The sequence below is a fragment of the Diachasma alloeum genome, unplaced genomic scaffold, assembly GCF_001412515.2.
Source record: "Diachasma alloeum isolate Michigan unplaced genomic scaffold, Dall2.0 Dall_scaffold_00179, whole genome shotgun sequence".
Lineage (NCBI taxonomy): Eukaryota > Metazoa > Arthropoda > Insecta > Hymenoptera > Braconidae > Diachasma > Diachasma alloeum.
The window spans coordinates 4,516,063-4,538,942 of NW_021680345.1; the positions used below are offsets into that span (position 1 = coordinate 4,516,063).

At 36.7% G+C, this 22,880-nt stretch overlaps 3 protein-coding genes across 3 annotated transcripts; 1 reads left to right on the top strand and 2 right to left on the bottom strand.

Annotated features, from left to right (window-relative positions):
* The first annotated feature begins 280 nt into the window (after positions 1 to 280).
* On the top strand, positions 281 to 3,790 carry LOC107041667 (WW domain-binding protein 4). Its single transcript, XM_015262315.1, has 7 exons — positions 281 to 368; positions 645 to 852; positions 1,740 to 1,841; positions 1,936 to 2,007; positions 2,128 to 2,383; positions 2,465 to 2,786; positions 3,479 to 3,790. Exons 1-7 carry the CDS (start codon positions 337 to 339, stop codon positions 3,693 to 3,695), a joined length of 1,209 nt encoding a protein of 402 aa, XP_015117801.1. The 5' UTR covers positions 281 to 336; the 3' UTR covers positions 3,696 to 3,790.
* A 650-nt stretch (positions 3,791 to 4,440) lies between these two features.
* Positions 4,441 to 10,875, bottom strand: LOC107041691 (facilitated trehalose transporter Tret1). The gene is made up of 4 exons (XM_015262351.1): positions 10,601 to 10,875; positions 7,960 to 8,527; positions 6,213 to 6,414; positions 4,441 to 5,387 (listed from the first exon to the last, which is right to left on the bottom strand). Exons 1-4 carry the CDS (start codon positions 10,662 to 10,664, stop codon positions 4,758 to 4,760), a joined length of 1,464 nt encoding a protein of 487 aa, XP_015117837.1. The 5' UTR covers positions 10,665 to 10,875; the 3' UTR covers positions 4,441 to 4,757.
* Positions 10,876 to 12,538: 1,663 nt separating this feature from the next.
* Positions 12,539 to 22,670, bottom strand: LOC107040716. Its single transcript, XM_029126491.1, has 8 exons — positions 22,594 to 22,670; positions 21,483 to 22,050; positions 20,759 to 20,960; positions 19,519 to 20,080; positions 17,787 to 17,888; positions 16,111 to 16,678; positions 14,581 to 14,782; positions 12,539 to 13,257 (listed from the first exon to the last, which is right to left on the bottom strand). Exons 1-8 carry the CDS (start codon positions 22,658 to 22,660, stop codon positions 12,625 to 12,627), a joined length of 2,904 nt encoding a protein of 967 aa, XP_028982324.1. The 5' UTR covers positions 22,661 to 22,670; the 3' UTR covers positions 12,539 to 12,624.
* Between the last annotated feature and the right edge of the window lie 210 nt (positions 22,671 to 22,880).

Consider the following 22,880-nt stretch of genomic DNA (forward strand, 5'->3'; position numbering starts at 1 on the left):
GGGGCAAAAAAAAACGGTTTCTCAGTTTTCACTTTTTCCACATACTTTTGAGAGTTCTGAATAGCCCGTCGCTTAAATAGTTGGAATCAACGTTCACCCAGATCCGATCAATTAGCCCCTCATGTATAGATGAATACCTCATGTATAGATGACATGAATGTCCGAATCGCAGAACTGATTCGGACTTACCAGGTCCATCTAGGTCTGGAGAGATCTTGAAAGACCTGTGTACGTCCAATCAGAACCAAATCCTCGACTCGGGCGTCTACCCCTGAGTCATAAACCCAGAAAAAATTACGGTGAAAGGTAAAAGGGCATTGGAATGGTCCCGGCAGAATGCAGATACGGAGGCCAGGCCTTGGACTCAGGTAACGACGTACATTAACATTAAATTATAATCCAAACTCGTCCAATTGTCACTCATGTAATAACTGAAATTAGCATTCGAATTTTCCCCCGAGTGCACTACACGTCTCATAAAAATTTCCATAAATACTCGATATCACGTTTGCACGGTCTTTTACGAGAGTCAATTCCCAGCTGAACCTGCAGTGGTCATAAAGGATGAGGGTGTACTACTTTCCGCGAACACGTGGCAACTGATAACGATTTTTTACTCACCAGTTTTACTATTTTTTTTACAGGGCTGATTACTGGAAATCCCAGGGAAGAAAATTCTGCGACTTCTGCAAATGCTGGATCGCAGACAACAAGCCGAGCATTCAGTTTCATGAGGGTGGTAAAAAGCACAAGGAAAATGTCACCAAGAGGTTGAAGGAGATCCATAAGAACAGTGCGAAACAAGCGAAGCAGACGAGGAAATTTGAGAATGATCTCAAAAATATGGAGAGTGTAAGTTTACTTTATTTGTTTTTCAATGGGGCACATCCTTCCCCTCCGTATAACACTGAAGAATTTACAGAGTCTCGTGATTTCAAATATATTGAAGAAATTTGTAACTACTTAAAAGAATGTAGCATAAAAGTATAACTTAAATCGTAGCCAACGATAAATCCCAAATTCAAATGGTTTCAATATAATAATATCAATAATGCAGGGATAGAAGTTTTAAAAAAAAATTCCAGTGTTGCTGCGTCAATTGTTCTGGTACTTGAATAATTTTTTTGCTGAAATGCCCAGAAGTTTTACCAGAAAGCCCTAGAAATTTTTACCTCAACACGATTCTGATTTTTTCTAGAATTTTTCTGAAGAATTTCTCTCCGTGTGTAAAACACAAGCAAACACATCAGACATTGTATAAAACTAACGTCAATGTAAATAATTGGATAATGAATTGAGCACTTTAAGCAATAAAAAATTGCAAATTCTTTTCCCATTCTTTAAAAAATTTACTGGAATTATTTTTTTTTCAATTTTGATCTGCATTCTCTCATATTTTTTCAATCTGTCTTATCAAAATTCAATAATAGAACTGAAATCTGTCTCGAGTCCAATTAAAATAACACGATAAAAATCAGAAACTGATTTCCATTTTGCATTTGAATCATAAAATATTCAATCAATAAATTTCAATTCTTCCCTTCACTCAATTCCATTGCTATCATTTCCGTAAAAATCTCAGGACAGAAAGTTGCGCAAAATTTGTATTCTCAGTATTGTATCCAAAAATCGAATTGCTCCCAACAACTGAAACTCCCCTCCTGTCAGTTGCCGCTGTCAGCTGTTAAACTTTTCCTTCATATCGTTGAAATTTTTCACGATAAAGAATCATTTTTCAGGCCGCCATGGCAGCTTACCTTAAGGACGTCGAGAGTAACACGACGGATCTGACAGCACAACAGATTATCCGGGATAAGAGGGAGAGGACTGAAGCCCCCACCGTAACTATCAGCAAACTCATCAATCATATAAAACTAATCAAAAGTATTCCCCGAAGCTGTGAAATTATCGTTGTATCTTCCTCTCAACTTTCAGACGCCAGATAATCCTAATCAGATGCCGGAGGCCTCGGCGGCTACGAATCCTCGTCACAAGAGGCCTCAAGGAGTAAGAAATACATTGAAAATTTGTTCATCATCAAATTCTCCAAATGGAAAAGAACTCTTGATAACTCGATTACCCTGGGTAATGATGTTTGACTCAATCAACTAATTGAATCGTGCACAGCTTCCAGCGGATATCGATTACTGCGACCCAACGACATTCCATCGGTCTAGGGTTCAGCAGGTAAGTATATCGAGTCCTTCGAGTGACAACCCAAGTGAGAACAAGACTCCAGGGAAGGCAAAGCCCAGCAGGGAAAAGCGGCGAGGTAAGAGGGATCCAGCGGGGGAGAAATTCGCCAAGCATCTTGTTCGAAAACTTTGGTACGAGGCGCACAGTCCCGAAGGATACACTTACTACTGGCACACGGAGACCAATGGTGAGTTTTAATCGATTTGAAAGGCCATCTTAAACTTTGTTTTCCATGGAATGAAGGGGATAATGGGGTTTGGCGATTCAGAGACCACGTGGGAGGCACCTGAGGAGGGGTTTATGACGATTGCTGAGCAGGAGGAGGAGGCGAAGGAGCAGGCACTGCAGGAGGAGCTGTTGCAGCAGCTCGAGGACGAAGAGGCTAAGGCTAGAGTCGATATTATCGAGGAGCAGAGGGCTAATGCAGAACGAGAGCGGTTGAAAGAGCTGAGGAAACAAACGAGGGAGAATGAGGGTAGTGAGGATAAAGATGGGGTGAGGGCGAGTGGAGAGGAGATCCCTTACAGGAGGGACTACAGTGTTCCTGATAAGGTCGATCCCTATGGACCCTGGCAGACTGTTGAAGTCATGTATGTTTAAAATTGGTTACTGTAAATTTTTTTTCAGTACTTTAGATTCAGGGTAGAGAAACTGTTTAAAGGGCATCAATTGTGGAAGAGAAACCAAGTCAATGGAAATTATCGGGCAAATGGGAAATAATACAAACTTAAATAACGTGGTATAACAATATTCAAATTACCATCAAACATAGATTTTGAAAATAATTTTGAAACTGAAGTCAAGGTTGTTTAGCAATGTAAAAAGAAAATATGATACAACAAGAAGAAAAATTGCTAAGAATAATTCACACGCTTCAAATATATTCATTTTTTCATTTAATATCCATGAAAAATAGAGAGTTCAATACCGAAATAAATATTTAAATGACTTGTACTGGTTCAGATATTCGCGAATATTACAAATAGTCCACGTGGACATGTTATGATTCCTCAAGTGAGTCCTATCTTAACTCTCAATTTAACTGAAATTCCCCATTTGTTAATTAAGTGACGAAAAAAATTTATTTAAAAAAATTTGTAAACTACCTTTGGTATTTGTGTTGATGTAACACTCAATAATATTTATCTCGTTTGTGAGATTTAAAATATCGGGCAGATAGAGTGGAATTACCACACACTTGTCTCGTATTAGCTTTAACGAAGTATGAAAGTAGTTTATTTGAGGGCGAGGTTCATTAGTAATGAATTCTTTTGGGTTCCAGTCCGAAAAAAGTTGTCGATCTGCAGTTGCCGCACAAGAGGGAGGCGCAGGTGCCGAAGCCTCAGGAGTCCGAGCCCTTTGTACCTCAGAGAACTTTCAAGGAAAAAACAGTGACTCAAGTGAGAACTGGTGATAGTGACGATGAGAGCCCTGGTGTCAGTTTCAAAAAGAGAAAATTTGGGAATCGGAATGTGAGGAAAAGACTGGAGGATGATTGAGTTTTTTATGAATCAATCGGTTTTATTTACATGGTATGTGAGATTGTGGAAATAAAAGTGTATTCTTTCGGAGTTTTATCCGGAGAGAGAGGCAACTCGTCAACTCTCGTCATTAACGACCGCAAGGCAAGACAAACAATTTTCTAATACGATACAACTGCGCCCATTTCTGCGCGATCATCAGTCGGTACAGATCCTGCCATTGCCTCAATCAAAAATCTTAATTATTATTCAACCGTGTAAAATACTTCCTTCTCATCAACATCTCCCAGTCATAACGATCATCGCAGCGGTTTTAATAAATTAATTCAAAAGAAAGAATAATAATAAAGATTTCGACGTTTCGAACTCACGAGGAGTCCTTCATCAGAGCAATTTATTGAATCTTAAAAGCAAATTGCAAATTACGAAAATCCAAAATCCAATAAGCAGGGATAGCCATATTCATAATTTATAATTACCGGTAAATTATTAAGTAGTCAATTGGGTAACATCACTCTCAAATTTTAATTACTGAAGTAATCATCAATTTAAATATTCAAATTCCGAATTATTCACTAGTCAGTAATTTAGTTCGGATGATTAACGATTATTTGGATAATCGGAAATCCCTTATAAAAAATTTAGTGTTATTTACTTTATAGAAAATTTACAGATCCATATTATGAAATATTTAATTCACCAACAATCGGAAATTTATATTATCAATTATTTTAGCATTTTTTAATTTCGATTAGTATATTTAAACCTTAATGAATGTCAGTCGGAAATTCTTTTAATATTGAAAAATCGGAAGATTGATGGCCATCCCTGCCGATAAGTCTCATTATTACCATAGCACAAATTCAAATCAGTCAGAATTGTCATACATAACCAAAGTCAAATTTTAAAAAAAGAATGGCCTTTATTATGATTTTTTCTTTTGAATTAAATTTTTAAAAACATTGCAATTGCGTTAATACTCATGAATCCCTCTGTCGGATTCTTCTGCAAAAGTAAAAAATTAATAAGCACGATTATTTACACGTCACGGATTATCAATTATCTAAACCTTAATAGTATTCAAACGGTGATTTTTTTATCAATCGTTATCATCTCCGCTGCCTCGTGTCGTCCATTCTGCTTGGATCCCCGGGAACAGTCATTCAATTCATCGATAATTGATTCAATATTCCTCCCCTTGGTCTCAGGAATGAGGAAGTAAGTGAATGCAAATGTGGCCATGCAAAATGATGCCAATAATATGAAGCACACGTGCAAGCCAACTAATTCTTTCATAATTGGGAAGTACTTCATGATCAAAAATCCGCAGATCCACATGAATACCATCGAAACGGAATTGGCGAAACTCGATATGTCGGGGCTGAATACTTCAGAGGCCACGACCAAGGGGGCTGGACTCATGCCGACGCAGTACAGAATTGCCCAGCAGGACAGTGCCACCACGGGGATCCAGCCGAAGGAGGAGACGCTGAAGTCGTATTCTTTGAAGAATAGGAAACCGGAAATTGTGCAGTAACAGGTGGCCATTCCGGCGCAGGAGATGAAGATCAGTGATCTTCTTCCAGCTCGTTCCATCGTCATTGTTGACAGGCATGATCCCACGATCTGTCCAATTCCGATGATTATTGCTGCCGTATTCGGCTTCAGGGAACTCTCCGCTTGTTGCAGGATATATGCGGCGTATTGAGACTGGAAATTTAAGCGGGGATTACGGAAATTGGCTGCGTTGGTCGAATGCTTGGGGGAGGAATTGGGCTCACGTATGAAAGATTGGAGAATAGAAAATCTATGCGAATTCGCTAGAAAATTCTAGTGAAGTCTATTGACAAATTTTATTTATTTTTTGCGCTGATTCTATTGGATATTCGATAAGGAAAAGTTAATAGATTTCGAATTTCTGTTTGAATTGTTCTCTTGAGATTTTTTATATAAGAATGCTTGGGCATCAATTTTATAAGTTTTTTCCACTCGGATTCTGCAATACAAAACAAAACAAAATCGAGCGGAAAAAACTTAGAAAATTAGTGTCCAATAATTCTAATGGAAAAAATCTGAGGGAAAAATTCAAACAGAAATTCGAAATGTATTGACTTTTTCTCATTTAATATCCAATAGAATTCTAATAGAAATTCTATAGAAACCCCATAGAATTCCAATAGAATTTTCTAGCGAATTCGCTAGGTTTTCTATTGAATTTTTTCATGCGTGTTATTACTTGCAATTATTGAAGTAGTATAAATATAACTCAAATTTTGAGGATTAAAATCTGAAATAAATTCTAAACGGTAGTTGATATTATTGGAAACATTCTGGTTGAGGTTGTGCTCAATCGGCAGTCTAGTATCTAGTTGAAAAATTCTACAATGCAGTTGACTGATTTTGTATGTAATGAAAGAATTTTAATTTTTCTGGCTTATGACGTCACAGTGATTTATTGAAAAAATCTTTTCAAATTCACGAAATCCCAAAGAAATTCGTGATGATCAAGATTTATTCAACTAGAGGAATATTTACCACTACGAAGATACCGCAGGTTTGCTGGCCACACAAGAGCCCCAAGGATATGATAAATCCTCTTGTCGTTCCTCGATCCCTGAACAAGTCCCTGAATCCCACAGACTTTTTACTACTCGGACACTCCTTCACTAGTGCCTGGAGGTGTAGAAGTTCACGCTCTACCGTTGACGTGTCGTTATTCCTCAGCCACATCAATGATCTGGAGGTAAATTACATAAGATCTTCAATTTTTTCAATCATATATTTTTAGTCAGCGCAATCGCATTTTTCCACGCAGAGACAAATTTACGGAAGAAGTGCCACGAAAATCACGTAAAAATTACGTTTCGATCCACAACATTTCCATAACTCAAGAGAGAAAATTTATTTTTCACTTCACATTTTTTCGACTTTTTAAGTGAAAATTCCCGAAAGAGCATTGCGCATCAGTTTTACGATTTGTCTATCTATTTATTCATTTACAATTACAGGTTCGAATCACTCCTTCAACTACGGTCAAATACAATTACATGATTTATAAATCATAGTTATAATCATTTATAGTTCTTTAGAATGTTCATAGCGCCAGCATAATACATAAGAACATGAAAACAATTCTAATTTTTCCTATTTAATGCCCCATCCAATTGGCATAAAACGGATATTCATAAAAACGAGTTTTACATAGTTGATAGATGTCTATGGAAGATTGTGCCTCGTTTTCTAATATATTCCTGTCTACTTATTTTTCTATTGCGTTTCATCTACCTCGAGTACGTTATGTCATAAATGATGTCCGCGTAAATTTAAGACTTCACGATATTTAAACTAAAATTTTCAAAAGAGCAATGCGATTGTCGCTCGATCACTCGCGCTCGGCCGCCAGCCTTCATCCGCCGCACGGTTAGCGGCGCCGCTGGTTTAAACCGAGCGCACTGTTGCCACTTTGGCGCTTACCACTATGCGAGCATTTCAAGTGTGGCAGTGAATGTGGCAACACTGGTGCTCGTGCGGTCGACAGACTCACTCGCACCGGGCGGCGCGGCGCCGCTTTTCTGTCCATTCGACGTTTTTTTGCGTTTTTTAGCTGAACAAATCCCCCGAGATGAAAACGGACAACGCCAACGCTTAATAAAAGGATTGAACTAGAAACCCGAATTTTTTGGAATTTTTAAGCGTCGAGAAACGCTAAATATTTTTAAAAAACGAAAACGGGCGGCGCCGTGATCATTGAGCGAGTGATTGAGGGTTATTGAAATGATTTTCCACAGATTTTTGTCTCCGAACATTTCGAATGTCACGCGGAGAGGAAAATTCGATAAAAATTACCAGAACAAAACTAACGAACTAAAATTCAATAAAAAATGTGAGTCGGAACTGAAATTGTTCCGACTCACACGATTTGTTCCGTTTGTAAAAATTAACCACCCGTCTGATAACTCATCGCTGTGGGGACAAGTAGTTCCGTAATTTTTCCCCAACGATTGAGAAATTTTACGGAACAGAACGTAGAAATAAATTATTGAACGATCAAGAATTTTTGATTTTGGAGACATAATAAATCGGCAAGTTTCTGTAAGATTTTACTTCTTTGGGAAAAATTACGTGACAATTTCGTACTTTGTTCGGGGATGAACCGGAAAATTCAGTGAACGTTTCAGATTTCTTCTCTTCTATTCCTATAAAAATTGCCGGAGCACGATTCCCCATTGCGGAGTACGTGAATTGTTCCGTTATTTTTACTGAGTGTGATTTTTTCTCTCACCTCGTCGCTCGATCGATGAGCCCTTTCCTGACAAGATAAGTCGGTGTTTCCGGCATGAATACGAACATCCCGATGAAAACAATGGGCACCATCAGTCCGCAAATTGCGAAAAGCTGGTAGGACAGCGCTGCACCGAGGCTGTACCCTATAACAATACCAATTTTAACAGCAAAGACGAGAATGCAGCCTAGTTGCCCTCTGATACTGTCCGCGGATATCTCCGCGATGTACAACGGTACCATCAGCATGAGCATGGCCATCGACATTCCGGCGGCATATCGAGCCAATAGGAGATAGATGTAACTAGTCGCGCAGGCCTTGAGCAGCCAACAAATAATCGCAGGAATCGCTCCCAGGAGGATCGCCAGCTTTCTGCCGAATCTTTCTGTGAGTGTACTGCAGAAGGGGAGAATTGTCAGAGCCCCCAGGGGTAGCACTCCGTTCAGCCACGAGATGTGTTCAGTCGACATTGGAGCTGAGCCGATCGGAGTCTCGGGACTTTGGAGCTGCGGCAGCACCGGTGATGCCCAGCCGAGGGCAATTCCACTCGAAAGGGATATGACGTTCACTGAAATTTTCGCAAATCAATGGATTGGCATTCTCTTTTTACGGTGATACACCAACTTCACAAAGACAACTTTGCTAATTGCTCTTGAGGGGACAACTTGGACATTATCTCAGTAGCGAAGTGGTAAAACAGTTTGAGTCGACTTATCTCCCAGTTGAGTTTTTGAGTGATATTTCGGAATTTAAGGGAGATAGCGAAATTTTCGTAACTACATTTGTTGTAGCTCTCAATCGGCTCTACAAAAAACTTTGTAATAAAATTTTTCTATCTTCCTTAGACCCAGAGATATTCATTGCAAACTGATTTCATTACAATACTCGCACGAAATAATTTAATAGAAAAACCTAGTGAATTCGTTAGAAAATTCTATTGACTTTCTATTGGTTTTTTGCCGATCCCATTGAAACGTTCACTCGAATATCTTAATAGAGTGCGATTTGTTTATATAACTTATTCTCTTCAGATATTTTTTATAGAATTTCTTCGGCTGAAATTTTCCAAGTTTTGTTTTCTTCTTATCAAGCAAATCAAACAAGAGAAACTTGGAAAATTCAAGCCGAGGAAATTCTATAGAAAGTCTTTCAATAGAATCGACCAAAAACTAATAGAAACTTCAATAGAAATACAATGGAATTGTCTAGCGAATTTGCTAGGTTTTCCTATTAAATTTTTCCATACGTGTACTAGGGCGCTTCGCTTCCCCCCTCCCCCATTTCTTCGCAAATCTGAGCATATTAAAAGCGGGCATTAACTCCTTTGTGATGAATAAGTGCATTCATAATGATGAGAAATAATATGCTGAAATCACTAGCCAATCATGCGCGCGCGATGCGTGCATCGGAGAAGATGACCCCTTATGACCCTCATATAATCCCCGTATGACCCTCCAGACAGTTATTTTGGCTCCCGTGAACCCTGCAAATTTTTGCGTTGTGTTAATTTACAAATTGATTATATAGAGAGAAATTTCCCCAAAATCACGTGCAGCGACGAATTCGTCGAGAGAAAATTTAATATTTTATTCGGAACCAGTAATTTTTGCAGTAAACGCCGTGGAAGCAATTTTACGGGAATCATGCTTTTACGGAAGAATTTTCGGTGAAGTCTTTCTCATGAAAAATCCATTTATGAAGTTATTTATGCATTTTTAATTTGATAACAGAGAATTCGTATTAAGAATCACTTCTGCAGCCGGAAGAATGCGTTGTTTGGACTGAATAAACTTCATTAGAATCGAATAAATAAGCTGATTCGATTGACTCGTAATGGAGCTTTTATTGAAACTCTAAGTTGATTTTATTTCATGTTTGCATTCTCATTAAATGAATACTTCCTAATTTTTATATTTTCATAAAACTGGAAAATATTCATATCCTTTCCATATTTGAAGAAAAAACAGTAATTTCAAGTTTGCACTGACACAAATGAAGAAAAACTAATTTTTCCATTTTCTAGCCGATTATCTCCTTTTAAAAATTTTGAGTCTCCAATTCGTGATTTTTGCTATTAACGCCATTCATTACATTCATCATTCTATCAAAAGACCAGGATAGAAATCGAATTGATGAGTATTCTTTCATTGTTCGAAAAGATATTCGATGGAAGTTTTACTGTTGCCAAAAATATATATATCAAGAATAACAATGAATCGAAGTAACTTAATCTAATCCTGAAGACGGAAAAGGCGAAGAAAATGAAATGCACGGAGAAATTTTTTAGAAAAATTCCATTGCTAGCACGCGAAAAGAGACGCAAAGTGACAGCCAGGAAAAAATTACTAGAAATTTTATGGGGAAAACGTGAATTTTTCCCCGTATTTCTGTGAAAATTTCACAGAAATCCCTACAAATTTAACCAGAAATACCAAGAAATTTTACCTTAACAGCACTAGAATTTTTCACAGCCGGTGGATTGTAATTTTTTCCAGTACTCGTACTAGAATTTTTCTAGAAAATTTTTCTCCATGTAAAATAGTATAGTATAAACTAATCTAGCAACGGGCGCAAAGCGTCCGTTCGCTAATTGTTTAAATGAATGGAAAAAGTTATTATAAAATACTCTCAGTGCGCTTACCTATCACTGCTGCAATCAACTGGTAAAGCTTCCCAGGTTCATGTTGACAGCCCGTTTTTTTCATATTTAGCACCAACTTATAAAATTGTCAGAAGAAATAACGGTCACGAACTTACGGAGTCAAGAACTACCGGAAGAATACTTAGAATATATTCTGCAAATACTGCCTAATGATTTTCACTGAAACATGCTCGTCATGTTGTATTTCGCATGTTCACTCCTCAGTAGCGATTGAAGCTTCGGTTAGATTTATAGACCGGCTCAAGTCTGTACCGCTTTTGTGATAAGTGACTACTGGGGATACATTATACAAGTTTGTCACTCAACATCTGAAACCAATCTTCAGGCTCTCACACATGTTCCACGTATTAGTACTATAATTGAACGAAAAACAAACTCAATTCATGGAAAAAAATACTGCAGGATATTGAATGAGCGGTGATTAGCTAATGGAAAAAAATGGCTTAGTCTGAGACGACAGATTATTTCGTGTTTATTTAATTTCAAATATTTTCCTGGGGTATTAACAGGGGGTCCGATATAATACCGCGATTACTGACAAAACATCACTGATTTACAGGCGCATCAAAATTTAGGGGGAAAGGTCGTTAAGATAGAAATCATCGGACACTTGCTGTCATCAAATGTATTAATAAATCGTCAAGTACACGAGACAATGAAAATTATCGTCGTATTAAATTAAGCGTATACCGATTTCGCTTATCAATTTTAAAGGATTTTCATTGAACTTTCCATTACTTTTTGGCCGATTCTATTGAAAAACTCCACAGCAGTAGCAATCAGTCCTGTTGTCTTCTCATTGTTTGAAAAATCAGTCCAATTGTTGTCCGATTGCTGACGGCTGTATAAAATAGTTTTACACGTGTGGATAATTTTTGTGTTAAATAGTTATGGAACCGGATGAGCCGATATATTCTCTCGTGCAGTCGTATTCGCTCTCTAGGCCATTGTCTCGACAGTTAAACATTAGCTTTGGGATATTATCTCTAGAGTTTACACTAGCTTTGGGAGGTTCTTCTTCCTAAAGCTAATTTTTTTAATGATTTCTAAAGGTCGCAATTTTTTGATTACGTGGTACTTGGTTATATTATACTCCAGTGAAGAATACCTTCTCAAACGATAGTTCTCCTTATAAATTAATTTATTCATTAATTAATAGCGAACGGGCGCTTCGTGCCCGTCGCTAGATTATATTATATTATATTCATTTATTTTATTGTTTTCTTTCCAATTTTTCTTGGCGGTCAGATAAAATTAAATTTATTGGATTCTATTCCCATTGTAGTATACAAATTGGGGGAGCAGTTTTTCTCATTTTCAAATGAAGAGATATTTATGTTAAATAATATCAGTATAATATAGTAATTCCTCTTAATGAAATCAAATCATGTAAATGAAATTTTTCGTTTTCATGATCTGATTTTATTAAGAGGAAATGAGAAAAATTCAGGGAGAGATGATCAGCAAGAAAATAAAAGAAAACGATTTTTTATTCTTCTGAAAAATTTAAAAACTGATTTTCTTTTTAAATGACGAAAAAATATCAATATGTTCCCTCTCTATGATCTAATTTCAATGGAAGAATGTGATAAAAAGAACAGAGATACGCGATCAGTAAGAAACTAAAAATTTCGATTTTTCAATGTCTCCGGAAAGTTTTAAAATTGATATATTTTTTTAAATAATGAAAGAATACCCATCAATTCAATTTCTACCCTCACATGTTGATAGAATACATTTAAAAAAATAGCGAAGAATAAAAATCGGAGATGAAAAATTTTATCGGATTAATATAATGTAATAATTGACTTATTAATTTGGCATAGAAATGAATTTTTCATGTCGAGCGATTATTGACATCTCAGTGAAAGCTTGAGTTTTGAAAATCACTTTCAATTGAATTAAAAATCCCCAAACTCTTGTTCCACTCATCAACTAAAATAATTTATTCACCACTCGATTACACGCATATAAAATGTATATAAAATACTCCATACACTAATTTACTCAGTCGTATTTATACTCTTAGTTATCATCTCTACAGCAGCTTCGGGAAATGGATCCTTCTTCTTCCTCCTCTTGCCGTCATTCAGTTCTTTGAGAATCGACTCGATGCTCCTCCCCTTGGTCTCAGGGACGAGAAAATAAGTGAATCCCAATATGCAAATGCACATGCCTGCCAGCAACAAAAAGCATCCGTGGAAGCCAACGGTGTTGATGATCAGTGGAAAGAACTTCGTCATCATGAATGAGCCTGACCAGCCGAGGCCCATCACCACTGAACTCGCGAAGCTCACGATGTCCGCACTGAAGACCTCGGACATGATGACGAAGGGGACTGGCCCCATACCCAGGCAGTAGACGACCCCGTAAGTCGCCAGGGCCACCACTGGAATCCACGATACCGAGGACACGTCGTACCCGTAAGTCTTCACCAGCGAGAAAAGCCCGAATGCTGTGTGGCAGAGCGACATCGCGATGCAGGATATGAACAGGAGCTTTCGCCGGCCGAGTCGCTCCATCGTCATTGTAGATAACCAGGAGCCAAGCAGCTGGACACTACCGACTACTATCGCCGCGTGGTTCGGCGACATTGGAATGTTGGCGGATTTGAAGACGCTTGCGGTGTAGGACAGCTGAAATTATTTTTTTAAATGTTATTACAATTCTCAACTATATTATCCCCTGGGCTATTCTACTCGGTCAACCTTAGATTTTTTTAAGGCATAAATTACTTGGAAAGCGGGATGCTACATGCTATCCATCGACTTTCCGGACCTCTATGTGAGGGAAATAATTGAATAATTATCAATGCACAAATTAAAAAATTCGGAGGCACACGGGCTCGAACACAAGTGGGGTATGATCCCACATCTTCTGTTTGCCGGACAGGTGCTCTGCCAATTGCCAGAGCAAAAAATAATAAAATAATAATATTAATATATTTAATTGTTAGTATAATTGGAGTTTCGTTTTTACGTTGTCGTAAGTGCAAATGGCGATCGGTATTTTTTTAATTGGTAGAGAGAGAGAATTGACAGTGCAGTTGCTAAAAAGTTGTATGATTTCGCGATTTTTAAAGAGATGACTCAATTTTTTAAAAGCTAGAAGAAAGGGGATGTCTGTTTTTCTCATGGTTTTTTGTCTTGAATTTTTTTATGTGGAAGAAGAAAACAACTTCAAGAGAATGTGCCATGTATAAAAGTCAGAATCTAGTGACGTTTTCGCTTTAAATATTCGTCCAAAGTGGAAATATGCGACCGCGTTATTTCTTTTTTTTTTCCTTTCAATTTTTGTCGATTCGGAAGTACACATAAAATATTACCCCTTTCCGTCCTATTTTTCTGTAATTGGGGTTTCTTTTTTGCATTGTCATGAGTGAAAATAACAATAGATTTTTTTTATTGGTAGAGAGTCTAGTAGTTGTGAGAAAATTGTACAGTTTTGCGATTTTCAAAAAGATGTTTCACTTTTCTAAAAGATAGAAGAGAATGAATGTTGATTCTTCTACGCGATTTATTCTGTTTTTTCATGTTTTCTTTCTTAATACATTATATATAAAAATCAGAATCTACATATTGACGTTCTTCCTTCAAATATTCAAATTCTGCGGAATTTGGAATTCCAGGAGAAGTTTCTCAGAATTTTCCTTTCTTTTCATTAATTTCTCCGGAATAATTAAACTGAAATTTACAGTCCCCACCGATATCTCCATAAAATTATGAATTTTCACTGACAAAATTCCTCGACATTTCAGTGGAAACGTTACGTCTTCGAAATTTCCAAGACTTACCGGAAATTTCAGTGGAGAATTTCTAACAGGGCGCTTCTGTATCTTTTATCTATTCATTCTACATCTTTTATATTATATTCAAGTGTTCGTGTGAACATATTGAATAAAATCATTGCTTGAAAAAAATGGTATGTATGGTAAATTGATCCCGGGAAATTGTATTCACCATTGGCGATATTCCTGATAATTCTTGTCCAGTTATAAGGCCAACAACTATGACGAACGCTCTCGTCGTTCCCCGGTCTCGGAACAAGTCTCGGAAACCCACGGAGTCACTGTCGTCCAGGGATTCTTTGTTCAGCGATTGAAGACGTCGAAGTTCATCTTCCACTATCGGCTTATTGTTATTTTTATACCACATCAGAGATCTGCGATACATTGAATATTCATTTTTCACGGTTGCTTGTTAATAAGTGTGGGTTACAGACAAGGCATCATCTTTACTCGTGTCCATGGCAGATAACGAAATCATGGGAGGCTACAGTCATTAATAATTCATTTTGCACGTCTGACGCGTGCGATTTCGGGCTCTTCTGCTCTTTTGTAATTAATCTATTGGTTATTGATATTCAACAATCGCGTGGAACTTGTTAGCATTGTTTAGTGATTTATTACTTTCCAACGCTCTGTTGTCCGCGAGAAGAGGAAATTGTAATATCAATGAATAATGGAATTTTGAAACGAGAATCGATTTTAAATGAAAAAACCAGATTCACACGCACGAAGAAATTTAATAGAGAAACCTATCGAATTCGTTAGAAAATTCTATTGAATTTCTATTAAACTTTCTATTAGTTTTGGCTGATTCTAGTGACATGTTCAATAGAAAACATTCAATAGAAAAAGTCAACAGAATTCGACTTTTCTATATAACTTATTGTTTTCATATATTTTCTACAGAATTTGCTCGACTTTTCTAATTTTTTTGCTCGAAATTTTCCAGTTTTTTTTAATTCTATTTTTTTTTCTTCTCATCAAGAAAATCAAACGAGAAAATTTGAGCCCAGGAAATTCTATAAAAAATATTTAAATAGAATAAGTTATACAGAAAAATTGAATTCTATTGACTTTTTCTACTGAATATTTTCTATTGAACAATTTAATAGAATCGGCCAAAAACTAATAGAACAGTTCAATAGAAATTCAATAGAATTTTCTAATGAATTCAATAGGTTTTTCTACTCAAATTTTTCGTCCGTTCAATGAAATTTAAATTTTCAGAATTATATAAAAAATTATGTCTTTGGCAGAACGGCTCCATGTTTAGAAAACTTTATCAAAAAAAGCTCATCAAAACTACTTGCAAACTAAAAAAATTGAAGAAAAAAAATTTGATCAACTTGAACTTCGATAAACTTGAAAAAAAAATTAAAAACTTCAAAAAAATAATGCAAAATAATGGAATTCTAATAAAAAAAAATCTCAAGAGAAAAATTTTCACCAGAAATTTGAAATCGATTGACTTTTTCTCATCGAATATCCAATACAATCAGCGCAAAAAGCAAATAGAATTTTTCAATAGAATTCCAATAGAAATCCTATAGAAACCCCATAGAATTCCTATAGAATTCCCCTCAAATTTTCTAGCGACTTCGTTAGGTTTTCTATTCAATTTTTTGATACGTGTCAAAACATCATTTACGTTCAGTTTTTTCTTGATGAAGTCAAGTCCCCATATTGCCCCACCCTCCCCTACCTCTTCGCCTCTGTCAGTTTCCCCTTCCTCACAAGATGAATCGGCGTTTCCGGCATGAACACAAAACTCGCCAGGAACACAACAGGAATAGCGAGACCAAAAACCGCGAACATGTGATAAGAGAAGACAGTTCCGAGGATGTACCCCCCAACAATTCCAATCCTGAAGGAAAATAGTAGCAAACTTCCGAATAGTCCTCTGACACTGGTGTCCGCGATCTCGGACACGTAGATGGGAACAAGGAAGAAGGACACGGCGCACGCAGATCCAGCGAGGAATCGCGCCACCAGGAGATAAGCGTAACTGCTCGCGAAGATTGTCAGGAGCCAGCAGGCGACGAGGGGCGCAGCTATGAAGAATCCTGTATTCTTCCGTCCGAAGCGCTCGGCTATTCCACTGCAGAAGGGGAGGATTGTCAAGGCGCCCAGGGGCAGTGCAGAGGTAAGCCATGATGCTTCGTCATCTGTCATTGGTTTTGCGCCCACTGGGGTCTCCGGACTTTGGAGGTGAGGGAGGATTGGGGAGTTCCACCCCACACTCACTCCACTCCCCAATACCGCTAGGTTCACTATCATTTTTGGAAAATATCGTTTTTTATACGTGAAACCAAGAGAATTGTTTTGTTGAATTGAGTAAGCTTTATTTGAATTCAATTAGGGGATTTATTCAGTTGAGTTTGAATTGTTTTTTCGTGGATATAAACAAATATTTCGTTGACACGTATAAAAAAATTAATTGTCAATAACTTTTTATTTTTCTGCAGACATCCTTGGACATGAATTTTTTAATTTTTTCTGCCGCATTTGAAAAACTTGGAAAAATCAACATCGATAGGTTTTTTTCTTGAAAAAGATATTTATTGATGAAATTTTATAATGGATCGAATTTATCAACAGGTAATCCTTTATTTGGTCCCAATCGAGACTCAATATTTTCATTGGGGTCAGTAGATGAGTTCATTAATTCCCTAAAAAAATATTTATTTTAATGCAATAAAATTTGATAGAATTAAATTAGGGGATTTATTCAGTTGAGTGTGATTTTCATTTGCATTTTTATTTGCATTAATTTGTTTTTTCGTTGATATTAACAAGTGTTTCGTTATTGACACGTATAAAAAAAATTAAATGTCAATAAATTTTTATTTATTCTTCGGCAGAAATCCTTGGGCATGAATTTTCTAATTCTTTCTGCAGTATTCAAAAAATCTGGAAAAATCACCATCAATAGGTTTTTTCTTGAAAAATATATTTATCGAAAAACGCATGGGACAATAGCATGATTTCCACTAGAATTGGGGCAAAAAAATGAAATTTTTTAACGAATCGAATTTACCAACATTTAGTGATCCTTTATTTGATCCCAATAAAGCTTAAACATTTCCGTTTAGATCAACACATGAGTTCATTAATTCTAAAAAACTTTTGAAACGAACAGAAAAATTTCGAATAAAGAGTTTCCCTCAATTCAAACTAAGTCGATTTTCTTCAACAGAAATTTCCAGTGAACAATATTCGAATGGAATAATTCGTATAAAAAAATGAAAACTCGATTTGTTTCATTAAAAATTTATATTCGACCGGCCGAAGACTCTCAAAAATCACCATAATCTCGAATGAAATACCTCAATCAATTTCTTCACTCAATCAACTAAATTTTCAGTAACTATAACTCACCTAATATAGTCGCTATGAATTGACGCCATTTTCCCGTCTCCTCAGGTATGCTAACAGTCTTCGACATATCTTCACCCGCTGATAATAGTTTATCGAATGAAAATTATGGGAATATCTAGCTGGCGTGCATGTCCCCAACAAAATTCCATCAACTATCAATGAAGTGTTATTACATCAATCAAAATTACGACTCTGATAAGAATATCCCCAGGACCGGGCAAGACCGGCAAACAGTAGACCAAAATGGTTGTTCCGATTGGCGATTTGATATCACAATCCTTATCATATTCGATCTAGTATCATTGTGTACTTGTGCTTCCAATCACGGTGTCTTGTGAGAAGAAATTTTTTACAATTTCATGCCAACTATCTGTGACGTATTGTTGAATACATATTTGAAATGACGGAAAATATTTGTTCTGCTTATCATTATCGAAAAAGTCTAATTTAATACCCCAGTTAGACGTACAAAACTGTGTGCCATATTGTAAATCTACGGGAAGATGTTCATATGAGAATAAATAATTACACACAGCACTATGGAAATAAATAACGGCGATAAGAGAGAAAAGAGTGGATATTTTTTTCAGCGGCTGCGACGGGTATTTCGGGTATTAAGGATGTACACCCCTTCGGCCAAAATTCACATTTTTTTTTATTTTTCTGGCAAATTCTGATTTTGATCGGATTGACGTGAAAAAATATACAGTTTTTGCGTCTTATCATTACTTAATAATTCACGAAATTTCATGACCCTCTTATTATTAATGAACATCACGGAGATGAGGACAATTATAAATAATACAATTGCGATGAAAATTACATGATTTCCAATCCAATTGGAGAAAAAAAACTAATGGAATGCTGAACAGATCGAATTCATGCAATTGACAGTCGTCGGGGAATTGTGAATACACGAGATGTGTATTTGAGGGTAAATAATAGGCGCCGCGTGTCAGTGACAAGAAGCAACCTTCTATTTCGAGACAGTCTCAAAGAAAATTACACATTACCAGAAAGATAAATAGTATAATAGCGATAAAAATACGGAAGAATTATTTCGTCAGCTTCTCTCTGGTCTTAACACAGGAGAGTAAGTGAAGACATCAGTGCAAGTGTAGAAAAAAAATCAACAACTATATTTTTTTTTCCATATATTTATTGAAAAACGCATCGCAAAATTACATTATTTTCAATTGGTGCAAAAAAAATGGAATTCCTTAATAGATCGAATTATTAAACAGGAAGATAAATAGTACCACGGACGAAAAAATTCAATAGAAAAACCTATCGAATTGGTTAGAAAATTCTATTGAATTTCTATTGAATTTCTATTTCAGTTTTTGGCCGATTCTATCGAGATTTTTTCTATAGAATTTCCTCGGCTCAAATTTACATATTGTGTACAATATGGTTCTGTATTTTTCTACAGAACTATATATTTTTTTATTACAGTGAGAAATGAATTTCTCATTTTTTACAATTACTGTAAATAAAAGATTACAGTACATAAAAAAAATACATAGACATTATATTACATTATTTGATAAGCGGAATAGAGGCTTAAAAAATCGTTACACTGGAATTTTCAAAAGTGGACTTCCTGAATTACCTCGAAGTGTCTAGAATTTTCTAGACTTCCGATATATGGTGCTGCACATAAGGACCGTTTCCCGAAATGACCCCCCAGATTGAAACCATAGACGTATCCACGTAAAAAAAATCCTTTAGCTTCTCCAATGTGCCTCCAGCCCCTCTAAAATCGTTTGAATACTCTTTCCCCTGGTCTCAGGCACGAGGAAGTGAGTGAAGACGAAAGTGCAGCTGCAGAATGCCCCGAAAATGAAGAACCCACTGTAAATTCCTAGAGTGTCAATGACCAGGGGAAAAAATTTCATGAAGGGAAAGGCAACGAGCCACATGACCGTTTGGCAGATGCAATTGGCGAATGCGGACACATCGGAACTGAAAATTTCGGTGGCGACGACGTAGGGCACTGGACCCACACCGAGTCCGTAAGCAATAACGAAGATTGACAATGCGATTATTGGAGTCCAGCTGAATGACGACAGATTGTAGTCTAGGCTCTGGAGGAGGAAGAAGGAGCCGAGGATGCAGTGGCAGATGATCATTCCCGCTGATGACGCCAGGATTAGGGTTCTACGGCCAGCTCGGTCCATCGCAAGGGTTGTCAACCATGATCCGAAGACTTGGATCACTCCTATGAGTATCGTCGCGGCGTTGGGGGAGAGGGAACTCCCGGCGAGTTGAAAAATTGTGGCCGTATAGGTCAGCTAAAAAAATTCGAATTATTCTGTGGCGAAGCGGTAAAACGGTCAAGTCAATTTTCACCCAGAAAAATATTCAGTAGTAATACCACTAGTGCTTCAAAACTATCGGATATTTTCCGATAGCTTCGTTGCCTATTAAGAACGATTGTGTCAAATTTTGCAGCTTAAAATTTTGTTTGCAAAATTTGACACAATCATTCTTAATAGGCAACGAAGCTATTGAAAAATATTTTTTATTTTTTTGCTATCAACAAATAAAAAATAGAGTGGAAAAACCTGATAAATTCATATTGAGGAATTCCTATAGGAAGTGTTGAATAAAAAAAAGAATTCTGGTGATTTTGTCGGTAGAATAGTTTCGATTCGATATTTTCTATGAAAACGCGAAATTGAGTAGAATTTTTATACGATTTCTCCAAGTTTTTTCATAAAATTTTTTTTGTGCGCGATATAATCAACTTTCCGATACGGAGTTATTTTTAATTATATTGTTGAGTGTTCTCTCTTCCCACACCTTGTCCATCTTCATATTTTCATTTTTTCCGGTCATTCTTTTATCTCATGTCTTTATTCCTGCACTTGTGCTATCACTTTTTGTATTTCTTTTACTTTAAAATTATTTCTCTTTCGATAAACTGTTATCTGTAAGTGAAGTTCTATCGTTTAACAATATGTACTTACTACAACGAATAATCCACACGTGGCGGGTGCATTCAGCAGCCCCAGGGCGATTACAAATCCCCGAAATGTTGCTCGATCTCGGAAGAGATCTTTGAACCCAACAGATTTGTTCTTCGTCGAATGCTGCAGGGCTTGCAATTGAAGCTGTTCTAGGTGGATTTCTACTGAGGCTCTGTCGTTGTTCTTCAACCACATCAGAGATCTAGCAAGACAATTTATTTTTTCCAGTGGAAGACACGCACGAAAAAATTTAATAGAAAAACCCTTCGAATTCATTAGAAAATTCTATTGAATTTCTATTAAACTTTCCATTCGTTTGTGGCTGATTCTATTGACATGTTCAATGGAAAACATTCAATAAAACAAGTCAACAGACTTCGGTTTTTCTATATAACTTATTCCTTTCATATATTTTCTATAGAATTTGCTAGACTCAAATTTTCCAATTTTTTTTCATTCTATTTTTCTTTTCTTCTCATCAAGAAAATCAAACGAAAAAACTTAGAAAATTCGAGCCGAGGAAATTCTATAGAAAATATCTCAATCAATAGAATAAGTTATACAGAAAAATTGAATTCTCTTACTTTTCCTACTGAATATTTTCTATTGAAGTTTCAATAGAATCGGCCAAAAACTAATCGAACACTTCAACAGAAATTCAATAGAATTTTCTAACGAATTCGCTAGGTTTTTCTAATAAATTATTTCGTGCGTGGAAGATTACCTGGTAGCTTCAACGATTCTCCCTTTCCTAACAAGATAAACCGGCGTTTCCGGAATGAATAAAAGCCCAACGGCGGAGACAACAGGCATCGTGAGGGCAGACAACGCGAATAATTTATACGAAAGGACAGCACCGAGGATGTACCCCAGAACGAGTCCAGTATTGAACGCGAACCTCAGGATACTTCCCAGTTGTCCTCTGATGCTGTCCCCCGAGATCTCCGACACGTAAATCGGTACTAGGAGGAGACACATCGAGCCTCCGACGCCGACGAAGATGCGGGCCATCAAGAGGCTGATGTAATTCGTCGCGAAAGCTGTTAAGATCCAGGAAATGAAGAAAGGAATCATCATGACGTGGGCCGTGCGCTTCCGGCCGAGACGTTCAGTGATGCCGTTGCAGAATGGCAACATCAGTGCGGCTCCGAAGCAGACGACTCCGGCCAACCAGGAAATTTGTTCGTCTGTCATTGGGGCGGAACTCACAGGGGTTTTTCCAGCTTGGAGGTCTGGAATCACTGGGGAAACCCAGCCCAGTGTCACCCCAAACGTGAGGGATGATAAATTGACTGGAGTTATAAAATAGGGGAAACATTTTATTATTTATATTTATTTACCAAAATTAAATAAGTGTGAATAATAAAATAATGAAGTGTAAACAAATTCAATTTGCCACCAAAATTGAATAAATGTGAATAACTGATAACATACACGCACGAAAAATGTTAATGGAAAAACCTATCGAATTCGCCAGACAATTCTATTCAAATGTTCAGGAGAAAATATTCTATGAAAAATGTCAAAAGAATTTGATTTTTCTATACAATTTATTCTTCTGAGATAGATTCTGTAGAATTTCCGCGGTTCAAGTTTCTCTGTTTGATTTTCTTGATGAGAAGAAAAGAAAAACAGAATGAAAGAAAATCAAAAATTTGAGCCGAGGAAATTTTATAGAAAATATCTGAAGAGCATGAGTTCTTCAGATATAGAAATAATAGAAAAATTCAATAGAATTTTCTGACGAATTCGCAATAGAAAGGTTTTTCTATGAAATTTTGACGTATGTGATTCTGTTTTTTTTTCTATAAATTGGCACAGAATATAATGAATACTTATTAATGTCGCGACGAATTGCCGACACTTTCCCGACTCCCGCGATGTGTTTTTCCCTTGCGGCATGGTGCCTACTCTTCACTCACTCAATCTTGAATTCAAAATGCTGTTTATTTTTTAGTCCGCAAATTATAAACTACTGAACTAGTGGCGATTGATGAATCCGTGCGTGATAATTGGAGGAATATTCTTTTCATTTTGGAATAAGAGATTTATGCGAGATAGGCTGTGTGCGCAGAGCAGCAATAATCTCGTTTGGTAATTGCAAATGTGAGCCACATTGGGA

What these genes read in the sequence shown, in the direction of transcription:
- LOC107041667 (XM_015262315.1), top strand. Translation starts at nt 337, where the DNA reads ATGCAGATACGGAGGCCAGGCCTTGGACTCAG. An exon ending in AGGCCAGGCCTTGGACTCAG is followed by an intron (nt 369 to 644) that starts GTAACGACGTAC and finishes TTTTTTTTACAG; the next exon opens with GGCTGATTACTGGAAATCCC. An exon ending in CTGGCACACGGAGACCAATG is followed by an intron (nt 2,384 to 2,464) that starts GTGAGTTTTAAT and finishes TTGGCGATTCAG; the next exon opens with AGACCACGTGGGAGGCACCT.
- LOC107041691 (XM_015262351.1), bottom strand. Translation starts at nt 10,664, where the DNA reads ATGAAAAAAACGGGCTGTCAACATGAACCTGGGAAGCTTTACCAGTTG. An exon ending in CTCATCGATCGAGCGACGAG is followed by an intron (nt 6,415 to 7,959) that starts GTGAGAGAAAAA and finishes ATTTACCTCCAG; the next exon opens with ATCATTGATGTGGCTGAGGA. An exon ending in CCTGCGGTATCTTCGTAGTG is followed by an intron (nt 5,388 to 6,212) that starts GTAAATATTCCT and finishes TTAAATTTCCAG; the next exon opens with TCTCAATACGCCGCATATAT.
- LOC107040716 (XM_029126491.1), bottom strand. Translation starts at nt 22,660, where the DNA reads ATGCCGCAAGGGAAAAACACATCGCGGGAGTCGGGAAAGTGTCGGCAA. An exon ending in ATTCGTCGCGACATTAATAA is followed by an intron (nt 22,051 to 22,593) that starts GTATTCATTATA and finishes TTATAACTCCAG; the next exon opens with TCAATTTATCATCCCTCACG. An exon ending in ATTCATAGCGACTATATTAG is followed by an intron (nt 16,679 to 17,786) that starts GTGAGTTATAGT and finishes CAAAAATGATAG; the next exon opens with TGAACCTAGCGGTATTGGGG.